The following is a 16,911-nucleotide window of genomic DNA, read 5'->3' on the forward strand; positions in this document are numbered from 1 at the left end:
TTTTCTCTGTATCTCTTAGTTTTTAAGACTTGTTTGTATTCCTTTTTACTAAATGCAGTATGGAGATTAGGGTTGTTTTCAAGAAATATCACTTTAAAATTATTTTGAAATAGTCTCAAACTTATAAAAATGTTACAAGTACAGTTAGAAACTTTACCTGAGTGTTTGATAGTTGTCTCCCTGGTATCTCATTACCTCCACATACTTTAGGACATTATTTCCTATTTCCTAGAAACAAGACTTTTTTCTACTATATAACCATAATACAACCATCAAATCAAGAACTTAGTACTAATACAGTACCACCCATCCTTAGACCCCATGTGGGTTTTGACAGTTGTCCCATAAAAATGGTCCTTTATAGCATAAGGATCCTGTTCAGAAAGATACTTTGACTTTATCACCTTGATACTTTTGAAGATTACAGTCCAGTTATTTTTGTGGAGTATCCCTCAATTTAGGTTTGTTTGGTGTTTCCCCGTGATGAGATTCAAATTGGGTATCTCTGTAGGAATATCACAAAAGAGATACTGAGTTCTTAAATTCTATGGTATTAAGTGGCAGATGATTTTGATTTGTTTTAATTATTTATTTACAAGGAAACATTTCTTTTAAAAAACGAGCAGTCTTGGATATACATACTAAAAGTTTGTAATCCACCCTGGAGAGGAGAGGAGGTATAAGAGTATACTCTGAAGCAGAAGGTTGAGTGGGGAGAAGCCTCTTCCTTGGTACCAAATCCAGGTTTTAAGCTAAAGGTTGTCTGAGTTCAGAGTGTGGCAGTGATAGGTAATTAATGCCAAATAATTGCTCACGGGTGTGGCAGGATGCAGCAGTGGGAAAAAAAAAAAAAAAAAGAATATATCATACTCTTACTCCCAAGTGAAACAGTAGTTAAAAAATGTGTATACACATATAAATACATACATACACACGTATGGGGTATTCATTCAGCCCAATGCAGTGGTATAGAGATGATCATAACAAAATTAGTAAGATAGTTCTTAGTTATAAAATAACAACCGGGGCGCCTGGGTGGCTCAGTCAGTTGAGTGGCCGACTTCAGCTCAGGTGATGATCTCACAGCTTGTGAGTTCAAGCCCCGCTTCGGGCTGTGTGCTGACAGCTGGAGCCTGCTTTGGATTCTGTGTCTCCCTCTCTCTCTGCCCCTAACCCACTCTCATTCTGTCTCTGTCTCTCTCAAAAATAAATAAACATTAAAAAAAAACATTAAAATAACAACCAAGCCTCTGATTCATGACTCCATATACTGCCATTCTGAGAACTCCTAGATGGTTTTTTATAAAGTCATTATTATTTCTGACTTCTTAGACTTCCTGCCCTTGGACAAAGCAATTAACTTGCCTACTTCAGGATCTCTTGGTTTTTAGTAATAATTGCAATGGGGTTTTCATAAATGTTAGTTTCATTTTGCTCATCATTCCAGTCTCTGTTAGAGGAAGTACCAATTAACAGTTATGTGATTATGTGTGTGTGTATTTGTTTTTTCTAGTCCAAGATAAATTCAGATTGTAATACTTTGTTTATTTTTTTACAGAAAAAGCATGCTTTACGCTGTTATTGTCAAGCCATGCAGGTTTACAAAGGAAAAGGCTGGTCTCTGGCAGAGGATCACATTAACTTCACTATTGGGCGTCAGTCCTATACCCTTAGGCAACTGGACAATGCTGTGTCTGCTTTTAGGCATATTTTAATCAATGAAAGTAAACAATCTGCTGCTCAACAAGGGGCCTTCCTCAGAGAGTATCTTTATGTTTACAAGGTGAATACTTATTTTCAGGACTAGATATTAAAATTATATTTAAGTTATTACTTTCAGCAAAAAGCATATTCAGTGGTGTCTAGTAGGAGTTTAATAAAATGGCTTTCTTAGAATTTATGTACTTATCTGCCATAATAAAGTGTGGCAGGCTATGCTCTTGAGTCATAGATCTGAGTTGCATTGCTCTTCTACAGTTCTTTACAAGAGGATTTTAATATTTCATTAAACATTTGATTTATATTGGAATTAACAACATTCTGGACTATTTCTTCATTATTTCTTTTTTTTGAATCATACAAATTTTTTTATATTGGGTCCTCATACCATCCCTTGGTGAGAAAATACTTCACTGAGACAAGAGGGTAGAAAATACAAAACATTGTTTTACGGAAAAAGTGGAAAGTTGTGAATTTTTTTCTGAAGACCTATGGATAATGAATATTTTATCTGTCCTGCAGAAAAATACCTCTTTCTAAGAAACTTTATTAATTTGAGATCATATGGGTTAGAATTTTGGCAGATAGGATGCTGTAATGAGTCACAGGAAGTAAAGTGCACCAAAATAATATTTGGAAGTTTTAACTTCCAAAGAGAGCTAATAGCTAGCTGAGTAACTTTAGGAAGATTCTCTTGGGCCAGAATAAATGAGACCTAAAATTTTATGACTGATGTATTAAGTAAAACTATTAATTGTTTATCTTAAAATTCTTGCTTAACATGTTTTTAATACTTTGCATATTAAAAAATGAGGAGGCAAATATGAAGGAAATGGAATTTTCTCAAAAAAACTTTTTTCTTTTGTATTTCTCCTAGAATGTAAGTCAGATGTCACCAGATGGCCCTTTACCGCAACTACCTTTACCGTATATTAACAGTTCAGCCACACGGGTTTTCTTTGGCCACGACAGACGACCAGCAGATGGTTTGTAAAATTTTATTTTGCCTTTTTACCTAGTGACTATTTTTTTAAGTGCTTTTTTCTTTATTTAAGAAATGATGTTGTAATTGTTGAAGAATGTTTGAAGATAAGTAACTCTACCATGTCACCATCCTACCACCTTGAAGATAACCACTACTTCAATGGTTTTTCTTCTGGCTCTAAAAGCTAGAAATAACAAAATAGCTATAATTATAATGGGTTTTCTCACATAATAGGAAAAATGCCCATGTTATTACATACCTTTTAAAAAAAATTTTTTTTTAATGTTTATTTATTTTCGAGAGAGCAAGGGAGCACAAGCAGTAGAGGGGCAGAAAGAGAAAGACACAGAATCCAAAGGAGGCTCCAGGCTCAGAGCTCTGAGTACAGAGCCTGACGTGGGTCTCGAATCCACAAACCATGAGATCATGAGATCGTGACCTGAGCCGAAATCAGATATTTAACCAACTGAGCCACCCACGCACTCCCATGTTATTATATAATCTTAATGAACAATGTTAATGGCTGTAAGATACTTTATTCAGTACTTATAAAGTACTGTAATGTTCGCATCTTATATAGTTGGACTATTTTCTTTTCCTTATATAAACATTGTGATGGATGTTCTTGTGGATAAAACTTGTTAACTTTTTATTATGGAAATTTATTTATTAATTTATAATTAATAAATTTAATAAGTTTATTATGGAAATTTCAAATGTACACAGAAGCAGAGAACAATTGCCAATATTCTGCTGTCCTTGTTGTAAGACTTTTAAAAATATAGGCTTATTTTCTTAGGATTGAACCTTAGAATGGTATACTGGGCCAAGAGTATAAATATATTGATGTATGTTAGAGTAAACTTTGTGATTCTGTGTATTGTTATATTTAAGCTTACTATATTTCTCCTTGAGATTTAATTTAGTATTTTATTTAAAAATATTTATCAGGATGTTTATGGCAACATTAGTGTTAACAGCAAAAAAAAAAAAAAAAGTGAAACAGTAGCAGGAAATGAATTGATAAATTTTGGCATATTTATACAATGGATTCATGCTGTAGAAATAGTTCTGTATGTTTCTACATGGATAATACACCATAATGTTGAGTGAAAACAGTTACAGAACAGTCAGTCAAATGTAATTCCATTTCTATAAATTTCAAACATGTAAACCAATTCGATGCATTGTTTATGTATATATTCATGTGATCAAGTAAAAAACAAATATGGATGAAAACATTATATTTCAGCTTTGGAATAACCCTGGGAAGAAGGGCTAGTGGACATGAAGGAGAGCAGTAGGATTTGGGAAGGTTACACAGAGGGCAGTAATTCTATCTGTAACATTTATTTTATGAAGAGTATTTGGGATCTTATAACAAACATTGGCATTTGTTAAATTTTAATATATAAATATTTGTTATTCCCCATGTGTTTCTGTATGTTTGAAGTATTTCATATAAAATTATTTGGAATATTAGGAAAAATATATTCTTTCAGAGTCAAGAGGAAAAGAACATCAGTGTTATAAGCCAAGTTCCAGTTAGACTAGGGTTAATAAGAGGATATTTTTCTCAGATAATTATAGGCAAGAGTGTATATGTATATGTATTTATTCGGATACCTCATATTTTTATTTAAAATAAGTTTCAGGGGCGCCTGGGTGGTTCAGTCGATTGAGTGTCGACTCAATTTTGGCTCAGGTCATGATCCCGGGGTTGTGGGATTGAGCTCGGTGTCGGGCTCTGTGCTGAACGTGGAGCCTGCTTAAGACTGACTCTCTCTCTGTGTCTCTGTCTCTGTCTCTGTCTCTCTCTCTCTCTCTCACTCTCACTCTCTTTCTCTTTCACCCCACACCCCCACCTCTTCTCCCTCTGCCCTTGTCCCCTGCTTGCGTGCACATTCTGTTTCTCTCTCAAATACAATAATAATAATAATAATAATAATAATAATATGTTTCATTGAAGGCAGGTGTTAATAAACGTGTTTAATTGTGACACTTTTTTTTTAGGTGAAAAGCAAGCAGCTACTCATGTAAGTCTCGATCAGGAATATGACTCTGAATCCTCTCAGCAGTGGCGAGAACTTGAGGAACAAGTTGTAGCTGTGGTTAACAGAGGAGTAGTTCCATCCAATTTCTACCCCACACAATATTGTTTGAATAGTTATTCAGATAACTCAAGATTTCCACTGGCAGTTGTAGAAGGTGATATACTTGAATTTTTATTCATGGTTTTTTGTTTACCTACAGCAGATGCAAGATAATTTTCTATGTGCCAAAAATTACTGGAAGCCAGGCATGCAAAAAATAAATTAGGAATCATAACTTAGTGAGCTGTATGTATAAAACTAGGCACTATGTATGAGATGTAATACTAGTATATAAGTGTGCTATTGGAATATAGAAGAGAGAGTGACATTCGTTAGCACATAGGAATTGGGGAAATCTTCTAGAGGAAGTAGTTTTAAAACTGAATCCTGAATAAATGGACATTTATAGGCTGGTAAAGGACAGTCTAGGCAGAAATGCAGAGCTGTGAAAGTAAGGTGTGTTCAGAGAATTGAAGCATAGGATGGTAGGTGGGGTTTATTGAAGTTACTAATTTAGGCCTTTCTTTTTGTAGAACCAATAACAGTGGAAGTGGCTTTTAGAAATCCTTTGAAGGTTCCACTTTTGTTGACTGATTTGTCATTGCTATGGAAGTTTCAACCTAAAGATATTAGTGGAAAGGATAATGAAGAAGTTAAAGAACTAGTAAGTTATTAAAAGGTATTTGTAATAAGCATGTTTCAGTAATAGCCTAGCAGATGCATAACATTTCAATATTTTCTGTTCAGTGAACTACATTTATTCTTTTTTATGCCTGTTTTCCCTAGCTATAAAAAGTATGATATATGCATATTGTTAAAAATAGAGAATACAGGGGCGCCTGGGTGGCGCAGTCGGTTAAGCGTCCGACTTCAGCCAGGTCACGATCTCGCGGTCCGGGAGTTCGAGCCCCGCGTCAGGCTCTGGGCTGATGGCTCAGAGCCTGGAGCCTGTTTCCGATTCTGTGTCTCCCTCTCTCTCTGCCCCTCCCCTGTTCATGCTCTGTCTCTCTCTGTCCCAAAAATAAATAAACGTTGAAAAAAAAAAAGAAAATAGAGAATACAAAGAACATACAGTATAAAGATAAATCCGTCTTCTCAGTATTTAGAAATAACCACTTTAACACTTTTCTATATATCTTTCCAGTAATTTCTATTTGTATGTTTTCTCTCATATATGGGATTTTAAAAATATTGTGTATGTTGGTTTTTTTTCATTCTGTTGATTTGTATGTGTATCTTGATATTAACATGTCTTAATATTTCATTTCTGTGTAACATTCCATCATGGATGATCTATAAGCTCTTCTACTGTGTCTCCATTGATAGTTGTTTTAGAAGTTTCCATTTGTTTACTATCCTCATAATTCAATGGTAAAATTTGGGTGTATACTTTTTTCATCCTGATAATTTCTGTAATAATGATTCCTAGGCATGAAGTTAAAAAATTTTAGGGAATAAGTATGTTAGTGCTCTTTTGGTTTCCCAAGAGGGCATACCAAAGCTTTTTACCAGCAACACATGGGATTGGATATCTCATCTTTGCAACATTAAGCATTCTTATTTATAAAAAAGCATCTTAATTGATTTACTAGGTATGAAAAATGCTGTTTTACTTTATTATTTTCCATCTCATTCATTAATTTCTGGTGAAGTTGAAGATCTTGGATTTCCTTTTTTTGGATTATCTTTTTTTTTTTTTTTTTCCAACGTTTATTTATTTTTGGGACAGAGAGAGACAGAGCATGAACAGGGGAGGGGCAGAGAGAGAGGGAGACACAGAATCGGAAACAGGCTCCAGGCTCTGAGCCATCAGCCCAGAGCCTGACGCGGGGCTCGAACTCACGGACCACGAGATTGTGACCTGGCTGAAGTCGGACGCTTAACCGACTGCGCCACCCAGGCGCCCCTTTTTGGATTATCTTTATATGTATTTTATCTTTTTCTTATTCGTGTCTGTAATAAGCTCTTTATCTATGATAGTTTTTTGGTTTTTTTTTTTAAGTTTATTTTGAGAGAGCACACACACACTTGTCAAGGAGGAGCGGAGATAGAATCCCAAGCAGGCTCTGTGCTCACGAACCATGAGATCATGACCTGAGCTAAAATCAAGAGTTGAACACTTAACTGAGTGAGCCACCCAGGCACCCACCCCTAAGATAGTTATTATTGAAGTAGGAATGACTTGGACAAATAATCTTTATTACCAAGCTGATTGTAACAGAAATAACTGGGAAAAATAATTTTTTTTTCCACTTACTGGGCTATTATTCACCACTATCTACTATATAACTTTTACTTCTTTGTACTACCTTGATATATGCTTTAATCATTATTTTGGAACTGGGAAATATCCCAACATTTTGGCATTGATTTATGAAGGGAGAACTGGAAAGAGATGTATGTCGTACTAAACTTTACTATTAAATTATTTCTCTTGGAGTGTTTTGATTTTTAAAGATTTCCTTCTGTAAAGTCTTGTTGGTTAAATTCATTGAAGACGTTTTGTGATTACACTCATTGTGGATATTTCCAAAGATTGAGATTTTGTAGGCTCTATTCTGACTTGAATTTTAGCAACTCCATGAATTTTTCTAATTTTTTTTTCTGATGCCTGGAATACAAATAAGAAGCTTATGAATGGTTCACTCTTGGTACAGTTTTTTAAAAGATCCATTAGCTTTTTAGTATATTAGTCTGTTTAATATATTAAATTTTAAAGGAGGTTTATTAAAGTGAGATTTTTTCATTGTGTATAATTAAGTTATACTTTATCCTGTAAATTTCAGACTCTTTGGATTTCTTCATAACTTTCTGCTGCTGATGGACTAAGATACTGAACTGAAATTTAGGGAAATGTAATTTTAATTTATTGTGTGAAATAACTAACTTCATGGTAAAAGTAAAACAGTGTTTATGAGGACCAGCTTTACCCCAAGTGTGAGCCAGTTAACTGTGCTTTGTTACATGACCAAAGATTATAGTCTCTTACAGAAGTCATTGATTTGGAGGAGGCCTTTTTTTTTGTTCTCTCCTACTGCCCTTATTGTCCACCAGTCTTTTATGCATGTTGCTTAGGCTGCCATTACTCGATACAATTGGACAATGTGGAAAAAGAGGCCAGTCAGAGTAAGAGATGGAGAAATTTGCTCTTACTGCAAAATTAAACTAAGCGGCCATTTTGGCCATTGTTGACAATTAGTAGCTGAACTTTATGTCTTGATGTTTTATCCTCTTGGTGGCTGCAACTTTGAGTAGATCACTTATCCTCCTCACTTGAATTGGACTGAATGAAATAGAAAAATATATCACATGTTAGATCACTCCAGGTGTGAAAGTAAAAAAAAAAAAACAACTTTGTATATTGATTAGCACATAGTAAGAACCTGGTAAATGCTAACTGTAATTATTGTTATTGTTCTTAAATATTGATGTATAGGAATGTTAATATTCTTCTGATACTTTTCATTAGAATATGTATTTTACAAAATATTTTTCAGGTAACAGGTGAACCTAAAATGATTGGAACTGAACTTATTTCAGAATTCTTAATTAACAGTGAAGAATCTAAAGTGGTAATTATTTTCTTATTTTTATGTCTTAAGAAAAAGTAAGTTGGAAACAAATTTAAAAAACCAATTTATTAGGTTTATTTTATATTCTAATTTTCTTAAAAGCTAAAATTTGGAAGATTCAGAAACAGGAATTGCAGAAGAGGAAATTGGTGGGAGAAGAGTAGTCTGGTTTGTTAATTTGGCTTGTTAATTTTCAAAGAAGCCTGGTGCAATGTTTTTGGGTTTTTTTTTTTTTTTTGTGGGGTGGTCAGTATGGTAATTTCATATGACATTTGGTTGACCAGAATATTTTGGTTTTTGTTTACTTTGAAGTATTAGTTAAGATCTGTGCCTGTAATTGTAGAATTTACAGAATTTACAGATTTTTCTTTTGAAGCAAATGCTTTCCAGTATAATAAATTAATTCATTATTCAAAAGCTTAGGTCATGACTTTCAATTTCTGCAATATTACAGAATTTAGGTATTGCACTATTTAAGATATTATGAAAACAGATAATAAGAGTGACTTAAATATCTCCACAGGCAAGACTAAAGCTCTTTCCCCATCACATAGGGGAGCTGCATATTCTCGGAGTTGTTTATAATCTTGGCACTATTCAGGGCTGCATGACAGTAGATGGCATTGGTTCTCTTCCTGGATGTCACACAGGTAAAACCATAGCATTGCTAAACAGATACAAAACTAGTAATTAAATCTTCATAAAATAAAATGAATGAAAATAGCATGTTTTAAAAATGGGTCTAATGTACCTTTAACCAAGGCAGTTAGATTATTTGGATTATTTTAAACTCTGCCATTGCTTCAAAAATAAACAACTGTATTCCTTTCTAATGTATTTTGTATTTGCAAAGTAAGTAAGTCTCATTTCTCCTAAATGAGAAATTGAGCAGCATACAGTAGGTACGGTTAAACATAAAAGTAAAATGTGACTAATTCTTTGATGATTCATGCTACTCAGTAATTGTCTAGAATTTTTCTAGAAATAATATGAAAGTTACAGTATTCAAGCTAAATTTATGTCACTTAACATATCAAATTATTTTAGGGCATTGATTATTTTTTGTTTCAGGAAAACATTCCTTGAGTATGTCAGTCAGAGGGAGACAGGATTTAGAAATTCAAGGTCCTCGACTTAACAATACAAAAGAAGAGAAAACATCTATCAAATATGGTCCTGATCGACGGTTAGATCCCATTATCACGGAGGAAATGCCACTGTTGGAGGTATTTCACTTTTTAAAATTTCATGGACTTAATAAATTATAAGGTCAGATAATATTTTCAGTAAATTAATTATAGACTTTGAAAGTACTGATGTTACATTGAACCATACTTTTTAATTATTGCTAAGCTAGGGTTAAATAGGTCTGATTTACAAAGATAAGTCACAGCCAGGTTATAAAATATAAACCTCAAAATATTGATGGAAATAGAGAAAATGCATTTAAAGAACACTTTATTAAAATCAGTGGCTCTTTTTTGATAAGGTACACAAATAATATAGGAATTAATGCTTGTAAAAAGTTTACACAAAATAGATAAATATATTCGTAAGAAACAATATTCCCTTTATTCTCTCTGTTTTCCTACCCCACCCTACTTTTATGCCATATAAGTTCCAGCTTTTTTAGTTGCAGAAGATAGAAACTGATGCTAGGGAGCATAAGCCAAAAAAGAGAAAATGTATTATTTAGTTAAAGGATATTGGAACATCTCTTGGAAACTGAAGTATTCTAGAACAGGAAGTCTCAGAAAAATAAGGACTTGGCACCTCCAGGAAATTTAGCAGCAAATGTTTGTGAGCCTTTAGAAAGCATTGCTTTTGATATGACCTTAGTTTAACAACTTTTCCAGTCTTTGTGCCACTTTATTACTAGTTTCAAGTTTCTAGGAGAGAAATCTGGCCTACCTTGGATTAGTTGTCTACCTGAGAGGCAGACCAGTGGCAGGGTTGTATAGTATTACAGACACTGGCAGAAGGTCTTTCCTCCTGCATCCTCAAGTTTTCTTAGTAGGGGAGTTAGAAGCTTAGCCACTTACCTTTTACAAGTGCTCGTGATATTAAATTGGCGTTTTCTCCTTTCAGACCTTTCACTGAACACTTATGTATAGTTTTAGTAATTATAAATGGAATCATACTGTACATTTTATCCTTACTCACTTTTTGTCTTTAACAACATAACTTGGTCTTTGTTTTCATTCAGTAAAAATTCCTTATTTTACAGCTATATATGTTATTCCTTTATTTAGATACCATAATGTATTTTAACCATTTGTCTGTTGTTGAGTGTGGTTCTGGTTTTTCATCATTACTGATAGTTCTGCAGTAAATCACATTATGTATATACTTTGTGTTCTAGTTTAGACTAAAGTGGAATTGCTCGGTCAAAGGATATATAAATAAAATGTTTTGTAACATACTACAGAATTACCTTCAGCAAGGCTATAGCAATTTGCACTTACCTTGAGCATGAGAATATCCGTTGTCTCACATTTATGACATACTGGGTATTATCACTTTTTTTTTTTTTTTTTACTTTTGCAAATCAGATTGGTGAAAAATGACATTCTTTTTATTTACATTTCTCTGATGTCTGATAAGATTGATCAATCTTCATACGTTTTTTGTTCATATGATTTTTTTTCTTCTATATGTTTATATGATTACCTGTTGATACCCTTTGAATTGGGTACCATTTCCCTTTTCTCATTGGATGGTTTTTATGGGCACTAATCCTATGCCTGTATGGGGAGAGGGAGGTATACTCATTAAAAAAGTAAAGGGGAGGGTTGTGTTTGAGGGAGGGTATTGCTGAGCCACATGTATTCTGCCCAAGATTTACACTTGGTTAATTATGGTTCACTTAGAGAGTTATGTAGGGCAAAAAAAAAAAAAAAAAAAAAAAAGACTTATGGACTGACTTCAGTGCTAGCTTCTGCTTGATAAATATTTTATATATTTTAACTTTGATTTGGTGTCTTTCACCATGTTAAGGCTTTTAACATACATGAAGGCCTATCTGATTGTCCTTTGTTGCTTCTGAGTTTTACAAACACTTTTAAGAGACTTCTATAGTCAAAACTTACCGTTTTATTTTTTAATGTCTGTGTTCTGTTTTAAATCCAAGGGAATAATACTCTTCCGAATGTCAAGGGCTAGCGAGTCAAACTTTATTTTTACCGTTAATTGAATATTGGCAACTCATTATACCATCTTTCTAATATACTAATATCCTTAAAGTGTGTATACCTATTCTTGCCGATAATAATTCCTCATCTTTCTTTGTCAATACTATAATCTTGCTTTATAATTTTTTGAATCTGGCAAACCAGATTAAAAATTAATCTTTAATTTTTTTCTTTTTTCTTATACTTGTGCCATTTTTGTATAAGCCTGTCAAGTTCCCGTAGTAATGCATTGGATTTTTATTAGGATTTGCATTGCTACACCTAGGAGTTCTAAGGCTGAAGATGGATTGAAATGAGTTGGGATCCAAATTTTATTTTAGGGCTATTCATCATTATAGCTAGCTAGTTATTTATTTATTTATTTATTTATTTATTTATTTATTTATTGTTTTTCAGTTTATATGTATTGAGAGAGAGAGTGCATGTGTGAGTAGGGAAAGAAAGGTCAGAGAGAGAGAGGGAGGGAGAGAATCCCAAGCAGGCTGTGCACTGTCCACACAGAGGCACACAGGACTCAATCTCACAAGTGTGAGATCATGACCTGAGCTGAAATCAGGAGTTGGATGCATAATCGACTAAGCCATCCAGGCGCCCCCCATCATTATAGTTTAGAAGTCACTAATTTATACAGTTTGCTTGGAATTCTATACATAAGAATTTCCTAGAGCTTACTTTTGAAAGGGAAGATTCTGACCCCTCTGGTTAATTGAAATCAGTCCATTGAGGACACCAGAATACTCAGTTTTTATAGCTTACCCTTTTTTTTTAAGCTTATTTATTTATTTTGAGAGTGTGAGAGAGCATGAGTAGGAGAGGGGCAGAGAGAATGAGAGAGAGAGGGAGAGAGGGAGAGAGAATGAATCCCAAGCAGGCCCTGTACTGTTAGTGCAGAGCCCGACTCAGGGCTTGATCTCAGGAACTGAACCGTGAGATCACGACCCTAACCAAGATCAAGAGTTGGATGCTTAACTGACTGAGCCACCCAGCTTATACTTTTCATTGTATCTGATGATTAAGATGTTCTTTGTTACTAAGATTGGTAAAAGTACAAATGGTTTTTAAGTGCGGTACTTCTCAGATGATAGATTATTACGTATAGAGCCTTTCTTTTAGACTTTTTTTCTAAGCTCCATCTCTAATTATCTGACCTTGGAAAGTTTCTTCTCTTACGAAATGAGGAAAATTGAACCAGATGATGTTTAATTTTAAATGTTTAACTGAGTAGTCTTTAAAATTATTTTGTTTTTGATATTGCTCATTCTGTATTTAAGTTTTCTTCTTGCATACCATAGTGGTTTAAAAAAAAACATTATTGTTATAGATGTAATTTTCCTTGCAGAAGGTAGAATATGTAGAGGACCTCTTATTCTACATAGTAACAACGGGTGTTTGGTTGATTAAACAAAAAAGCTTGTAGTGAATAACAAAAAAAACCCACAATAGATCCATACCATAAATATTTTGCCTTAAGAAAATACACAAATGTCATTTATTCACTGTCTTGCCATCCTCTTACCTTGGGGGGGGGGGAGGATTTAGGTCAGAGGCCTTTTCTTTAAATTTTTTTTAATGTTTGTTTATTTTGAGAGAGAGAAAGAGAGAGAACATGCATGAGCAGGGGAGGGGCAGAGAGAAAGGGAGACATAGAATCTGGAGCAGGCTCCAGGCTCGAGCTGTCAGCACAGAGCCCACTGTGGGGCTCAAACTCGTGAACTTGTGAGATCATGACCTGAGCTGAAGTTGAACACTTAATTAACCAACTGAGCCATCCACGCACCCCATTTTCATATCCACTTTTAAAGCTTCTGACATCCACAGAAGTTATCTGCTTTCCTTAAGACTATGGCCATAGTGAAATTCCTTTCAAACTTAGATTAAGAAACAGGTTTTTCCACTGGATTTTTATAACTCCTCTGGGACTACTAGTCATAACTTCATTAGAACATTTTTTCTTACACTTTTACCTTTATGTTCCTCTTTTCTTGGATACTTTCAGTGTACCTCTGATATTTACACTTAAGGATCTTTTATTTATTTTTTTAAATTTTATTTAACTTTATCTATTTTGAGAGAGAGTGTGCATATGCAAGGAGGACGGGCAGAGAGAGGGGGAGAGAGAATCCCAAGCAGGCTCTGCACTGCCAGTACAGAGCCTATATGGGGCTCAAACTAACAAACCATGATACCATGACCTGAGGAGAAAGCAAGAGTCAAATGCCCAGCCACCCAGGCTCCTGACTTAAGGGGAAATGCAGATAACGTACTAGATGGTTGGTAGCCCATATTTCTACCTCTGTAATACAGGTTCACATTCCCTTATCTGAAATTCTGAGGCCGGATGTGTGTTGGAAATTTTTTTCTCCTTTAATTTTTAGAAATTGTGTGTGTGTGTGTGTGTGTGTGTGTGTGTGGTTTCTTATATAAAGTGTTATGTAACCCCTGTTGGGTTTGTGGTAGCATCTGGAAATCAAGCAAATTAATATTGTGTGACTGAACCATAGGACTATCACACTAAATGGGAAAGGGTATAAAAAGCCTCTGTTAGATCGGGTTTTGTTCCCATGTGAGTTACTAAACGTTTGAGGTCATTTGGAGCTTTTTGGTTTTAAAATTATGGATATGGAATCATGGATCTGTACATTCCTCCCATTTAAGACTTATGGGGTATCTTTTCATCTTGTTGTGTAAATAAATAGTTGAGCTACTTTTCAAGTTGACATTGATAAGGGCTTTTCAACTGACAATTATTTAATTCACATAGCTATGTTAAATTTCTTACAACTTCTCTTACCCATAGTCTACACAGTCGTCAGAGTTTTGCTGATACTCACTTGTCACTGATGTTTTGTCTTTAATTCATACCTCTGACATCTGCTGTTGAATAACATTTTCTAAAATGGTATTGTTAATTGCCACATATTCAGGGAGATATCAAAGAGAATTAATGAAATTCTCTTTATAAAGAAATATAACAACTTATTATTCATTAGAGGTTCGGAATTTTTAACAGACAATATAATAATATTTTTTCCCTCCAATGCAGGTATTCTTTATACATTTCCCTACAGGGCTCCTCTGTGGAGAAATCCGAAAAGCATATGTAGAGTTTGTCAATGTCAGCAAAAGTCCTCTTACTGGATTGAAGGTTGTTTCTAAACGTCCAGAGTTCTTTACTTTTGGTGGTAACACAGCTGTTCTAACACCACTGAGTCCTTCAGCTTCTGAGAACTGTAGTGCTTACAAGACTGTTGCGACAGACTCTACCGCTGTGTGTACGGCACTCATATCATCGGCTTCCTCTGTAGACTTTGGCATTGGCATAGGGAGTCAGCCAGAGGTGATTCCTGTTCCCCTTCCTGACACTGTTCTTCTACCTGGAGCTTCAGTCCAGCTACCAATGTGGTTACGTGGGCCAGATGAAGAAGGTGTCCATGAAATTAACTTTTTGTTTTACTATGAAAGTGTTAAAAAGCAGCCTAAGATCCGGTGAGTATTATAAAACTTTCTTGATTTAAGCTCTGTGTTTAATGTATGTGCACAAATTCAAATAAACATTTTGATATTTGTTAACATCTGTCATTGTTTATTTAAAAAATTACTCCCTTCTGTATTATGCATGATGTTTATAATTGAGTTTGTCCCTAATCTAAGTTCTAAGTAGCCAAAAGTGAAAAAAATTAGGCTACTATAATCTTCTTAGTGGCTTCTGTCTGTTAACTTCATGATTCTCTGATTCGACCAAGTACCAGGGCCAAAGTTACCACATAATAATGAAGTTCACAGGTACCATTTGTATGTGAAAACAACCTGTCGATAGTCATCCTGTTTCAAGAAAATTACTTCGTTTTACCTTTCCTTTTCCCTGTGCCCTCTTCTGACTCCTGGGAATGTATGGGGGGAAAATATATATTTGCAGAACAGATGATTAGAGTGGTGTTATAATAAGGGTCACTGAAGAAATTTACCTTGGCACTCACAAGGGTCTGTGGCCTATAAATCATTAAACAACAGGTTATTTTATTTGTGATAATGCTGCTGTCATTTTTATAAAATTAACTAGGAATAATTGTATTACTCCATTTATTAATGGAATATCTAAAATATCTAAGACTTCTGAGGACAAAATGATACAGTATTTATAATGGGGACATATTAGATACTCAGTAATATTCTCCTTCAGAGTACAATAGAGCATACTCTGGCCAAGGCAGTCAGAGAAGGCTTTGTAGAATATAGTAGTGGTGAAATGACCTTCCAAGGAAAGTAAAGATTTCAAAATTTGGGTATCAAGGGGGATAGGCAAGAGAGTAGTGGGTGTTCCAGGGAGTGGCTGTATATATGAATGAAGATTTGCAAATTAGGAAATATAAACTGAATATAGTTAGTTTGGTCGCAGTGTAAAATATGTGTAAAAGAAGGGAAAATTGTTAGAAGTAATGAATTCAGTAAAGTCGTAGGATCCACAATTAGCATACAGAGATTGATTGCATTTCTAGATGCTAATAATGAACTATCAGAAAAAGAAGTTACGAAACCAGTCCTATTTACAATTGCGTAAAAAAGAATAAAATACCTAGGAATAAATTTAACCAAGGAGATAAAAGACCTGTACTGTGAAAACTGTAAGACACTGATGAAAGAAATTGAAGATGACATAAATAAATGGAAAGATACACTGTGTTCATGGATTGGAAGAATTAATATTGTTAATATGTTCATACTTCCCAAAGCAATCGACAGATTCAGTTCAAGCCCCATCAGAATACGATTGGCATTTTTTACAGAATGAGAACAAAGAATCCTAAAATTTGTGTTGAACCACAAAAGACCCCAAATAGCCAAAGCATTCTGGAGAAAGAAGAATAAAGCTGGAACTGTCATGCTACCTGATTTCAAACTATACTACAAAGCTATAGTAATCAATACAGTATGATACTGGGACGAAAATAGACACACATCAGTGGAACACAATAGAAAACCCAGAAATAAATGCATGCATATGTGGTCAATTAATCTTGACCAGGGAGGCAAGAATATACAATGGAGAAGATAGTTTCTTCAATAAATGATGTTGGGAAAATGGGACAACTGCATATAAAAGAATGAACCTGGACCATTACCTTACACCATAAACAAAGATAATTCACAATGGAGTAAAGACTTGAATGCAAGATTTTAAACCATAAAACTCCTAGAAGAAAACATAGGCAGTGAGCTCTTTGATACTGATCTTAGCAATATTCTTTTGGACCAGTGTTTTCAGGCAAGGGCAGCAAAAGCGAAAACAAATGGGATCACATCAAACTAGAAAGCTTTTGCACAAAGAAACCATCAGCAAAACAAAAGGCATC

The 16,911-nt window shown here is 34.5% G+C and overlaps 1 protein-coding gene across 5 annotated transcripts in view; it reads left to right on the forward strand.

Moving 5' to 3' along the window:
* The window catches only part of TRAPPC8 (trafficking protein particle complex subunit 8), an 83,673-nt gene that overhangs the window by 44,586 nt on the left and 22,176 nt on the right, over positions 1-16,911 (forward strand). For all 5 annotated transcript variants that reach the window (XM_040479148.1, XM_040479150.1, XM_040479151.1 and 2 more), the window contains 8 exons: positions 1,559-1,783; positions 2,597-2,705; positions 4,718-4,912; positions 5,331-5,461; positions 8,295-8,369; positions 8,893-9,019; positions 9,441-9,595; positions 14,604-15,046. In XM_040479148.1, the coding sequence (XP_040335082.1) occupies positions 1,559-1,783; positions 2,597-2,705; positions 4,718-4,912; positions 5,331-5,461; positions 8,295-8,369; positions 8,893-9,019; positions 9,441-9,595; positions 14,604-15,046 (1,460 nt within the window). The remainder of the gene's footprint in view (positions 1-1,558; positions 1,784-2,596; positions 2,706-4,717; positions 4,913-5,330; positions 5,462-8,294; positions 8,370-8,892; positions 9,020-9,440; positions 9,596-14,603; positions 15,047-16,911) is intronic.

Source organism: Herpailurus yagouaroundi, unplaced genomic scaffold (genome assembly GCF_014898765.1).
Source record: "Herpailurus yagouaroundi ecotype Mexico unplaced genomic scaffold, PumYag 142, whole genome shotgun sequence".
Lineage (NCBI taxonomy): Eukaryota > Metazoa > Chordata > Mammalia > Carnivora > Felidae > Herpailurus > Herpailurus yagouaroundi.